The following is a 13,056-nucleotide window of genomic DNA, read 5'->3' on the forward strand; positions in this document are numbered from 1 at the left end:
ATGCATGTTTTCCTTCCTGTCTTCTTCATTCTACTGCTGTTGGATTTTTGCCCAATTCTCCTTGAAAGTATTGTCCTCTTTTGATGTTACATTGTAGGCTGTGGATTCTCCTGTCCTTGGGTCTTAACCCCTGATGTCCCAGAGGTGTTTTGTTGTTGGGTTTTTTTTTCCCCCTGCAGTTTGCTTTTTTTGGGAAAGGGGGGGATTATTGACTTTGGGGACTATGTGCTAATTCTTCTTGGCTGCCTCCCTGAGACTTCTTTATCTTTCCCTTTTTTTCCTTGACTTCTGTGTACTTGTGGTCTCTAATGTTGGTCTCAAATGGTCTCAAAATAATGTTAAATTATTTTGTCATTTATAGAATAGAATTTATGTAATTTCCTAAGCAGATGCTATTTTTCTAATGAACTAGTTGACTTTTAAGTATATATAGAAATTTTAAGATTTTGGGAACATATTACGTACAATTGACTATTAGTAAGTGTTATTGTATTGGCTTTCTTTTTTATAACCTTTTTAAAGTTCCCTGAGACCTCAGGCTGATTTCTATAAAATACTTGATAGAACTTTTTCATTAGACCATCACTGATCTTTTCTTAGGGAAAAAACCTCCCCCAATTATGGGTGTTTTCCCCCCCCAAGTTTTTTAGTAGGAAAAGCAATAAAATAAACTTTAATCTTATTTTGTTTTTATTGAGTATCTTTAGTTTTTTTTTAAGTATTAGAAGAATTATCTACAAACTAATTGAGGTGTACCTGCTATATAGATAGCTGTGTGTTAAGGGAATAAAGAATACCTTTGGCAATTTATAGTCTAAATAGGGAAATGAACAAAATATACAGTAGCTAAGTAAGAGTGTAAAGAAATTATTAAGCACCTACATGTATCATAAGTGCTATAAATTTTCAGAAATGTAGAGATCCATTTTGGGTTAGATCAGTTTTCTGTTTAAAAAAAAAAGACAAAAAGTAAAAAGCTATATTTTTTAGATGTACTATGGAATTGTTTTTGGCTTTCAGAAAGATGATACATATCAACACATATCTAAATCTGGTTTCATACTGTCATTCTCAGGGAACTTTTTATATGTTATATCTCCTTTTTTTACTTCAGACATCTGTATTTCACATTTAGTATTCCTAACTCTTTGAAAAGCTAGCACTTGAAAAAGTTATTCCTTATAATAGAGGTCAATATTGATTGGTGCTAGTTGTATTCAGTACTTTATAAGAACTGAGATACAATTTAGTTTCTTAGGAGAGTACCTTGTGCCTGAAAGAATTACAAGAAGATGCTTTTAATGATAAAGAATAGAAAGAAATTTGCACTTTTTTTTTAACCAGTCAACGTGAGCTTCCAATCTGTTATGAGTGCAAATAGTGTTATCTCATTCACTAGCAATTTCTAGCTCTAGGATCTGCAGGTATTGTGCAGTACTTCTTGTCTCCTTTCAAAGAAGAGGGGCTTCTGCTTCTGTTATTAGATATTTTAAGTCAAAGTAGCACCAAAATAAAAACTTATAACACATGGTTCAGGTGAGGACACATATAGATGATGTCCTTTTTGAGGATATCCTGTATCTTCACCTATTGTCACTAAAGGTGGAGTTTGTGCATAGTTTTGAAGCTGGAAATTGAAATTTGTGTTTATTTGCTTTTAGATTTCTTTTTCTACTGTGGGTGTATTTCTCACAATGGAGTTCTCATTGGAAAGAAAGTAAGCAGGTGGAGGGGAAGAGAAAGTAGAAGGATGTGGGTAGAGAAAAGGAGGAGGGAAAGGCATTATAGAAATTGCTTTATTCTCTTAAATATCTTACCTTCTCTATAAATTGGAGTGCTCCTCAATTTTCTATTGTGTCCTTGCTTTAATGTGTCAGTAATTTACTCTGCCCTAAACAACTAGGTAGTATAGTGTATACAGTGCTCATCCTAGAGTCAGGGAGGCTTTGTGAATTCATATCTGGTCTCAGACACTAACTGTGTGATCCTGGGCAAGTAACTTAACCCTTGCCTCAGTTTCCTTATCTATACAATGAGCTGGAGAAAGAAATGGAAAACTACTCCAGTGTCTTTGTCAGGAAAACCCTAAATGGTATCACAAAGAATTGGATACAACTGAACATCAACAAAAAACAATTTTAGGACAAGAACTATAAGGAAAGAAACACATCTTTTCCTGTCATTCTGGGAAAAAAGTTACCTGGGGGAATGAAATTGTGAATTTAGAAGCTTGCTTATAGAATAGGAAATATGAAAAGTAAAATGCTCTCCAGAGAAGCAAAATCATTTCCACTCAATAAAAATTATTTATGTTACTTCACAGTTGCTGCTACTTCCCACCCCCACCCTCAATCTGTTATTTTGGGAAATAAATTTTAATATTCTTTGTTTAAATAAAGAGGCATACTTTTTTAGGCAGGGGAACACTTTCTTCTTGATAAAATATTTAGCTATTAGTCAAAGACTTGAGCAACAAGTTTGAATTCCCACTTGAATACTGTGAGCTTTCTTTACTATTATAAGCCCTGTAGCTTTTCTTGTTTCACTCCTTATGCTTATAGTAATTAATCATTAACCATATAAGATCAAACTGTTTTCTTCATGTTTTCTTCTCCTCATTCCCCCCACTATACCTACCCATCCCACTGTACTTTCTAGAATTCCTGTTCCATGGTGAATACACTCCTTTACATCTTATATCTCTTTTATATTCTTTATATCTGTTAACCTTCTCACATCTGTCTTTCCTCTCATGACACTACATCCTTTCTTTTGCTTTCCTTTCCATCACTAACTGTAATTTCTCTCACTTATCTATGCTAATCTGGTTCTAGTGGGGGAATGGAAGTACTCTTTACTCCCCATTGTTAATCTCCTTCCCTTTGCTGTTAGTCCCGAAACTGATTTCGTTTTTCTCTCTAACATCCATTCAGGAGTCTTCAGTGGCTTCTTATTCTTGATCCTCTTTTTTCCATGTCCTGTTGGCTGCTTTTTTCTGCCACATCTTAGTCTTGGATTACTCCCAAAACTTTTCTGCTTCCACTCATGAGCTGCTGAGGATAGCTGGAGGGAAGTCCCACGGCAGTAATGACTGCTGACTTCATTACAGATCCATGTTATCCATATTAAACTGAGCCATCACTGTGATAGTCTTTTTTAAATCCTTTCTAATTGATTCCCTATCTCATTTAAGCCTTCTTTCTTTAAGCCCCTTACAGATTCTGTTTCCCCTCCTCCTCCCTTAACCCTCAACAAGGGCTTTGCCTTCTGTTTTACTGGGGGAAAAAAAAAAGACTCTTGAACAAGAGCTTCTCCCTCTCTCATTTTCTTCACTTTGGAACCCCTTGATATCATCTCCCACTCTCGCCTCCTTTTCTCTCTCTTTGCTAAGTCAAAGTCCTCTACGTGTGTACTTATCATGAAATTACAATCTGTCATCTCACCTTTCTCTTGAATCTGTAACTTATTTCTTATCAAGTGATTAATCTTTTTGCTGCTTTCAAGCATGGCCATCTTTCCCATCTCTTCTTCTCTCCTCTCCCAGAATTCTTGGAAAAAGTTGACTCCTCTGTCTGTCATTAACAACCATTTGCAGTTTAACTTTTGGCCTCATCATTCAACTGAATTCACTTCCTCCTGAATTACCAGCAATCTCCTAATTAACAAATTGGTTGATACTTTCTTTGTCCTAGCCCTTCTTGAACTATCTTTTGCATTGATTACTGTTAACAACACTTTCCTCTTGGATACTCTTTCTTCTCTGGGTTATTGTGATAACTAAATCCAGATAAACTAACTGCCTCCTTCTCATTTCTTCTTGTTGATTCACTATCCATATCGTACCCCCTAATTTTGAGTGTTACCCTTTTGTTTTGGACTCCCTTCTCTTCTAACTTTAGGTATCTCATGTATTTCAATCTCATATTTATGACTCACAGATCTATATATTCAAGCTGTTTTCCCTGAAGTTTTGGTCCTGAATCACTAGTTGTCTTTTTGTGCACATTGAATTGGATGTTCTGCAAACATCTTGAACTCAATATTACTAAAATTCATTTTACTATTTTTCTTCCTAAATCTTCCAATTTTCCATTTTTCACTGTGTCTTTTGAATTCTTCACTTTATTTCCCCCCTGCAAATCTGGTCATTTGGCCTATCTTTCCATTTCTACCTCCACTACTTGTTTCCCATCTAACAACCCCTTTTCTTCTCTGACACAGCTACCACTTTAGTTCAAGATCTTACTACGTCTTATTTAAATTATTATAGTAGCTTCCTAATGGTCTCCCTACCTCAACTATCTCACCCCTCCATTCCATTTTCTGTATTGCTGCCAAAGTAATTTTCCTCAAATATAGCTTTGTCTTAATCTACCCAAAATGCAATGATTTCCTCTTGGCCTCTAGGATAAATGTAAAGTTTTCTGTTGAGCTTTTAAAATATCAAACAATCTGAACCCAATCCACTTTTCTAAGCTATTTGACCATTACTCCCCTTTCTGAGTTCTGTAGTCTATCAAATTGTGCTTCTCTGTTCCTTGCTTATGACCTTGTACTTCTTATGTTAATTTGTTCGACTCTCCTGCAATCTTAAAATGGGTTTACTGACTATTACCACCTCACCAATTCCCTCTGTATCCTTAAGGTGCAGCTCAGAGACTGTCTTCAGTATCAAGTCTTTCCTGATACCCTAACTGATTGTGCCCTTCTTCCCATGGTATTTTGTGTTTAAGTATTCTATGTGTGTATTTGTATGAATGTGTTAACTTTCTATTTACGTGGCATATACTGTTATTTGTGCTTCTTTCTGCTCCATTAAAATATAAACTTATGAGTAGGGATCATTTTATTATTTGAATTTGTATTCTCAGTATCTAACACAGTTCCTGGAATACAATATATGTATAATAAATACTTGATTAATTAGATAGATGGTGTAGCAGATTAAACACTGGTTCTGGAATCAAGAATACTTGAATTCAAATTCAGCTTCTAACACTAACTAGCTTTGTGACCCTAGGCAAGTCACTTAATCTCTCTTGGCCTCACTTTTTTTATCTGGGAATAATAATAATATTTACCTCCCAGAATTGTTGTTAGGAACAAATGGAATAATAATTGTAAAGTGTTTAGTACAGTGGCTGGCACATAGTAAGTGCTAAATAAATATTCATAGTTATTATCATCATCATTATTATTCAGAAAAATATTTTAGGGAATATTCAGTTTATACAAAAAAGCCTGAGAATGTATCCTTATACGTGGAGTGTAAAAATACCCTTTAATTCTATTTATTTTCATTCTAGTGAATTTCCACATTGCTTACAGTCTTTTATATATCAGATTACTTAGAATATTCTCTAAAGAAAATCTAAACATGGTAAATAGGCAGTTTAAGGTGAAAAAATTTGATTCCTTTGAGCAAGTTCATGTATGTTTTCTAATAATGATTTTTTTTTTTACCCTAATCTGTATGAAGTATTCTTTTCTCTTAAAAAAAAAAAAGTAGCTGGGGAAAAAAGAATATAGACCCCAGAAACTGTTCATACTCTGAGGTTCAGGCTCTAACCCAGTCTAAAACTTGCAGCAGAAACACCAGAGCAAGAATCCTAGATTAAGAGGATGTAATGCCAGAGAAACTGAGGCAAGATAGAGATTAGAGAGTATTTAATATTTTATTTGAAAGGGAGAGATTTACTGGGACCAATTGGATCCATTGTTTGGTCCGAGGGCTGAATGAGACTGTTGTCTCCAAGAATCCAGCCAACATGTGAGTTCTCAATGACATACATGCACATAGCTCAGACACAGGGGGGTAGACTGAGTCAGAGGTGGAGTCAGGATGCTGAGAGCGGGAACAGGATTCTTTACAGGTTGGGGTGAGCCACTGGAAATGGGGATGACATACTGGGGGGAGGTACCCTGGAGATGGGAAGAGGCATCTTGATAAGATGGTATCTGATATTCTGATAGCTTGAGATGGGGAAAAGGCATTTTGATATTCTAAAATATAAGATCTTTTATCCTTATCAAATATTCTGATGAGTAAGAGGGAGGGGTGGTTTTGCAGGATTGAGCAGAACAGTTATAAACTGAGGCAGAACAATTAGGGAAACCGAGGCAGGACAATTTAGGGAAACTGAGTCAGGATAATAAAAGAGAACTGTAGCACAACAGGGAAACCTACAATTCTGTTACTAAGCAACAGCTGGTTTATAATGGCTGAGTATAAGAGCAGTCTTCTGAAAATTCCCAATAGGGCAAATCCAGAAGTCTGCTGCTTAGGTCCAAAACCAGCCTGAAACTGGCAGTGCTCAGACTTGAGGATTCAGACTTTGTCTGGAAACAGTCCAATTTAGGAGCAGTCAAAGCTTGCTGGTCACCAGCATGATTTGTCTTCTAAGGTCTAAGGAAGCGGATGAAAATGGTACCTGGACCAGCTGGGTCTTTGAGAAGTTCAAGAGCCTTCTCTTTAAAGTCTGAAGTTAAGAAACATGATTAAACAAAAAAATAATCCAGACATAAATTGCTACTATGGTGGCTGGGATGCTCAAAACACAAATTCAGAAGAAAAGAATGATTCCAAAATATCTGTAAGGAAAGTCTAAAATAAAACAGAACTTGGACACAAATTCAGCTAGAATTTCTATAAGAGATGAAACAAGATTTTTTTTTTTTAAGTTTAATATATTTTTATAGATGAAATGAAAACTCTAGAGAAAAGTACTCTATGAAAGAAAGAATTGGAAAATTGAAGTTACAGCTTGGCACAGAGGTATAAAACCATGGCCAAGCAATAAACTAGAAATTATTGTGCTTTAAGTAGAAACCTTGATAAGCATCAGGAAATATAAAAAAGTCAAAATCTTGGGACGGGGAAAAGGAGAATATATTTTATAGCAAAATCAATAAATCTAATCAATAAATCTAAGATGGTTTTAATTAAATTTAAGACATATTAAGATATAGTGAAAAACCTGCTTTTTAACTGTTTTTTATTCTTGGTAAAGCCATATAACCCAAACTTACAGTTGGTAATCCTATCCTCAAATGCAAGGAAGGAACTAAATTAGTAAATTTCACTATTGTGATAAGCTACCCTCTTTAGTGAATTTTTAAAACACTAAATAGATTTCTCCAGTGTTAAAAATTTCATTAAAAAGAAAATGAAAAGGTAGAGAAGTTGATCTTTATAGAGACAGAAACAAGGATACTTTAGGAGAATATGATTCTTTGGAGGATTTCGGAGATCTAAAGCTGTTCTTAAATATCTTTGAAATTAAATTTATAAATAGTATTCTTCCTAGACTCTTAAAACTATCAGAAAAGTGCAAAGGATTATACAAAATACACATTTGATTTCTGCTTCTGAGATAATCAGGAGTAATACCTCATTATTTATTCTCCAAACATTGCTTAAGCACCTTCTTTGTATGTTCAAGGCACTCTGCTGAGTATCTGGGATATAAAAACAAAAAGTTCTGCCTTTGAGAAGTTTGACAAGTTTCCTGAAACAGAAGTGTTTTTGACCAGAGGCCTAGTTTTGGGGCAGCCTTTGAATTGAGCTTTGAAGGAGTTCTGTAACCCAGAAATGATGAGGGGGATGGAATTCCAGATGTCATGAGCCACCTGAGGCTACGGTATATCTGAAATGCAATAACATGTTAGAGAAATGTGGTAAGGTAGACCAGTATCATGATATTCTAGGTTTGAATCCCTTTACTTTTCATTAGCTAGAGATACTTATTCCATTTGTAATCTGCAGAATTTGAAACTTAGAATTTGTGAAGGAGTACAAAGCAAGAGTAAGGGAATTATCCATTTTTGTTATATTGGAAATGTCCCATATGAGTTACAGCTTACATCATGTTTTTTCATCATGAAGGTAAAAACTATAATAGTCTTGGCTTAAGATACTGATGACCTGACCTAAACTAATAGATCTGTTAATCTCTATGATGGACTGGGGCTTTGGCTTGATTCCATCTGATTTATGGGACAAGTACCACAAGGTGATATCTCTATACATGCCTGCAGTTGTAAAAAGCAAAGGTGGCTTTAAAATATTTTAGCAACAATATCCTTAAGATATATAATTGGATAATTATTTTATAAAAGTTGATAGTCTTGTTGCCTGTCTTCTCTACATATACATCTGATTCATTATATCAGAAAAATTTTCTTCTGCCAAATATACTTGTTTTTTCTTATACTATTTTTCACTTTCCCTTCATTCTCCTTTCCTCTCTCATGCCTCCCAAGCCATATCAATATAAAGATAAATAATTATTTGCTATTGTTATTGTATAAAGTTTTGTCTTCCCTGTTAATTTTTTAGAATAGATAATTAGAACATTTTCTCTCTTTGCCCCTCACCACTGATTGATTTTTCTGAGTGTCTACTTTCTCTTTAGCTCTATATATCTTCAAAAATTCTCTTCCCTCAAAGGTTTATGATATATGATTGTTTTTCTTTAAAAAATAGCAGTGTGAAAAATGCACATGTTTTCAGTTTCCTCTTAATGTTTCTCTTTCCTTCTCCTCCCCACACTTATTTTCTTTTAAATCTTCATTATTGCACTTTTTCCCCTTTGTGCTTTCATTTTCTATGTGCCAAGAAGTGTATTATTTAAAAATTTTTTTAGTATTTTAATGGCAAAAAATGATTTAAAGACACTTTATTGGCAGTTATTTTAAAAAATGCTCTTATTTTTAATTGTATAGTTTGTGTGACACCTACCTTTAAAAATTAAATTAGGGAAGCCTTGCATAAAGAAAAATTTGGTCTCATTCAAATAATTAGCTTATCTTGCAGGCATTTTTTTATTTCTAATCACTTAAATCAGAAATGTTTCAGTTTTTTAATTTCCCCAAGGAAGTTCATATTGCTTTGTTAATAGTTTAAGGTAGTCATTGTCTAGAAAATTTTTTCTATTAATGTTGAACCCACAATTAATTTTTAGACTTTGTTTCTCCAGGCATCTGACACCTTATTTATCTTGTTATTCATCCTAAAAGCTCTTATGGAAGTCTAAAAATAGATTTATGTTGAATGCAGTGAAATCTTTATTTTCAAGGTAATGTGCATTCATGTTGATGGCTAGGATGGGTTCTTTTTTCTACTTTTCTTCCTGTTGCACCTTTCTCATTGAATGTGACATAAATAGGTTTCCTAGAATATGAAATCATGATGAAACATAATTATAAATATTGTTTTAAAATTTATGGAAAACATTTCATCACGTTAAAATTTTCTCTGAGAGATATTGGGCCAGATTTGTTGGATGGATTTGGTATGTTTTTGTTCCTTGGATAATTCTTAGGTTTGTGTTTTCAATAAGAGGCTTATATTTTATATTAAAAATCACTTTACAAATTAGCTATAGGTCATGCATTTGTAGCTACATTCAGAAGACTGAGCGTGGTTCAAATTCCTCATGTTGTATACAATGAAGGATTCCATTTCCTCCACACACAGTCATATTTTACCCCATGATTTATTTGGGTAGTGACTAGTGCCTATGCTTCAACTTGCTTTAACCTATTTAGGACATTGATTTTAAATATGAAATAGAGGTTTCATTTCTCTTAACTCTTTCAGGCCGGATACGCACGCGACGCCAGAGCTCTGGGAGTGCGGTCAGTGTCACTACCACCCCTGATAACCGTGGCCGAAGCAGAGCTAAAGTGGTTTCACAGTCCCAGCGTAAGAAATGTTTTTTTTTTAATTTTCCTCATATTCATAGTTTGATATTCAACACAATATTGACCATTCATTATAGACTGAGGCAGGTTAATATAATTTTAGCCATAATTAGATATATCAAACAAACATTAATATAAATGCTATAAGTTGGTTTAAAAGAAAGAATTGTAGTATTGCAACCTTCTATTTTTGTAAGAAATCTTATCCTAAGCACTCCCTTTTGTTTCTGTCACAGTTTTCAGGCCTGATCCCAAACCTCTTGGATTAATAATTATTTATGATTTGTAATGTAATTCAAAAAGGATTTCTTTCTATTTTGGTAGGCATATTGTATGATATGGTTAAAATATTTTTATAAATTATTCTTTTCTGCTTAAATCTATATGTATTGGTCATAAGTAAATGCAATAAGCATTCATAAATATATATATCTCCTTTTCTCACATTTGCCCCCTGCTCCTCCTACCTTTCTCACTAGCCTGGCCTCCTGCTTTGCTTAGCATCAGCCTCCTTGGTTTTCATTGTTGCTTCTCTGTTTATGTCAAGCATGGGTGATTTAAGTCAGCATTTGAGCCTGGGAAGCAGATGAGGTCCGAAGTAATTTTTAGATACATGTAGAATCTGTCTGTGCATTTGCACCCCATGTCCTAGATGTAAATACTAATAATTTGTTTCTTTCTTTGTATGTAGCCTGAATAGGTTATTCTAGAGGCATCTATGTAATGCAATAAACTTGAAATCAGAATGACCTGACTCCAAATCCTGCTGTAAACATTTAATTAACTATATGAATCCAGGCAAGTCATTGTACCTCTCTTAGTCTCAGGTTCCTTATCCTTTTTTGTTGCTAAGTATCTTCATTTGTGTCCAACTCTTTTTGATTGCATTTGAGGTTTTCATGGCAAAGATCCTGGAATAATTTGCCTCTTCCTTCTCTAATTGATTTTATAGATGAAGAAACTGAGTCAAACAAGGTTAAATGACTTGCCACACAGCAAATACATTTCTGAGGCTAGATTTGAATGCAGGGCTTCCTAAACTCCAGGTGTGGTACTTTCTCATATCATGCCTCCCAGCTGCCCTTTCCTTATCTTTAGAATAGAAATAATAATAGCATCTCACAGGATGGATATATTAAATAAGATGTAATTGCTTCATGATGATGATGATGATGATGACAATATTCTAGTCAAAATAGGGGGCAGAGTAAGATAAATTTTAAGACTTTTCCATGTCTTTAGAAATGGGTAAAGTCAATTGAGAGGCTGCTAGTGCTTATGCCCTGTGATGATCCTGTGGAGCAAAGTTTTTCTGAACCTTGAAAAACTGAAAAGTTTTTATTTATATGGGTCATCTTTCAAACCAAGATGTTAATCATTTGATCTGGAAACCTTTGTACTTCACTCTTAATCAGAATTAAATAGCACATTACATCTCCCATTCTCCCCCATCTATACCAGTTACTTCTTAGAATTCTGTCAGTGAGCGCTCCCTGTACTCAAGATCCTGCTCATTAGAAATGATGTGGGATTTAAACATGATACTGTGTTTTTATAGTAGTGATTAATTTTTGAAGATGAAGGGAATTACAGTAGAAAATTCACAAACATCTATTAACAGCAAAAGACCTCAATAAGACTACTTTGCTAAATGTGTTTGTAAATAAAGACTTTGGTGTTGTACCTAACAAATGCTGCATGGTGACCTTCTGTATCGTCTTATTGTCTTTTAATCCACTTTTTGCCTGTCCCTTGGTCTGCTCTCATAATCAAGGATCCAGATCTGCTAATCCTGCTGGTGGTAAGACATTTCTCTTGTTGCTTTTATGTGTCCTTGCCCATCCCAAATCCTTTGCATAATAGCCATGCATCCCTAGTGCCTTACATGATCTCTGCCTCCTCCCCCAACCCCCTTCTCTCTCAGTATTTCTCATAGTTTTCCAGTGTATTTGAATTTTCAGTGGAAAATTATTTCCCCCCTCTAAGATGTTTAAATATTTGGGTTGTATGTGGTGACACTTGGAACTCAAAAAGATAACTGCTTGATAATGAGATAGTCTATCATAACATCTTTTGTTCTTTGTAATGAAATTAAATTATGAAATGTATCAGTGTTTAAGATTATTCATTTTGATAAGTACCAAAAATAATTTACTTGTGTGATAGTACTAGTTTCCTGCAGAAAGAAGTTTCTTTTCTTTTCTTTTCTTTTCTTTTCTTTTTTTTTCTTTTCTTTTTTCTTTTCTCTTTCTCCCCCTCTCCCTCCCTCTCTACTCCTCTTCCCCCTCTCTCCCTCTCTCTCTCTTTTTTTTGGTTTGCTTTACTCTGTCTTATCATGCCAGAATCATGAATCAGAAGTTTCTTGCCTCTTTTACTTAGGAATATGTTGGCTGCAAAAGTAAAATAATTTTTAAACTTCCATATTATGATGTCTCTTGAAGTTTCCTCACTCTCTATTTCCTTTATAATAAACATTAATATGAAAAATATTGGGTTGTAAAATAGGCAAATTACTCAACTTTTGTTTTGCTGTAGCAGCAGCCATTTTATACTGTGCAGAACTATTTTAGATATTGGGTTAACTTACTGAAAAAGGAAAAATGAAACTTTTATATATGACCTAACCCCATATGGTGTTCAAAACTACCTTCATAAGTCATTGTTGGTTATTCATTTAACTTAAAGTATTTCTATCTTGTTTTATTTTTTAGCTGGTAGCCGATCAAGCTCCCCAGGAAAACTGTTGGGAAGTTCTTATGGTGGACTCACAGGAGGATCTGCCAGAGGCACACCTGTGCCCTCATCCTCAGATAAACGAAGCAAGATTCCAAGGAGTCAGGGATGTAGTCGAGAAACAAGTCCCAGCCGTTTGGGTGGACAAGGTAAGAATTTTCAGAAGTTATCTGATCACTATTCTTCACAAAGACTGCCAACTTTAGTTAAAGATTCTCCTTCTCCCCCCCCCCCCCTTTTTTTTTTCTGAAAACAAAATACTTTGTTAAAAAGATTAATTTTATTTTTGTCAATGAAGGATATTTGCATTAAATCCTGAGCTAAATGATGCTTAAGTCCTATTTTTTTTAGGTTATCTCAATATTTCCATTCTTTTATAGCTTAAATAATGTATGCTGACCACGGCAAAAGAATGCCACCAGTCTAGTGATATAATTTCATGTTTTGTCTTTCCTTTTCAAAGAATTTGACTTTTTAGTTCTTTTCAGACTTTATTTTTTTCAGATTTAAATTTTGTTTAACACAAAACAAAGTTTATATTCTCTACAGCAAGTTTTGTAAGTTGCAGAAGTATTTGATTTTTGTCTTTCTTTAAAATCTCTAGCATACATTTTAAAA

The 13,056-nt window shown here is 34.3% G+C and overlaps 1 protein-coding gene across 47 annotated transcripts in view; it reads left to right on the forward strand.

Moving 5' to 3' along the window:
• CLASP1 (cytoplasmic linker associated protein 1) overlaps window positions 1–13,056 on the forward strand; it is a 319,850-nt gene that overhangs the window by 205,398 nt on the left and 101,396 nt on the right. For 37 of the 47 annotated variants that reach the window (XM_031959887.1, XM_031959906.1, XM_031959896.1 and 34 more), the window contains 3 exons: window positions 9,602–9,706; window positions 11,480–11,506; window positions 12,417–12,587. In XM_031959887.1, the coding sequence (XP_031815747.1) occupies window positions 9,602–9,706; window positions 11,480–11,506; window positions 12,417–12,587 (303 nt within the window). The remainder of the gene's footprint in view (window positions 1–9,601; window positions 9,707–11,479; window positions 11,507–12,416; window positions 12,588–13,056) is intronic. The other 10 variants (XM_031959893.1, XM_031959939.1, XM_031959931.1 and 7 more) reach the window with 1 other exon arrangement.

Source organism: Sarcophilus harrisii, chromosome 3 (assembly GCF_902635505.1).
Source record: "Sarcophilus harrisii chromosome 3, mSarHar1.11, whole genome shotgun sequence".
NCBI classification, from domain to species: Eukaryota; Metazoa; Chordata; class Mammalia; order Dasyuromorphia; family Dasyuridae; genus Sarcophilus; species Sarcophilus harrisii.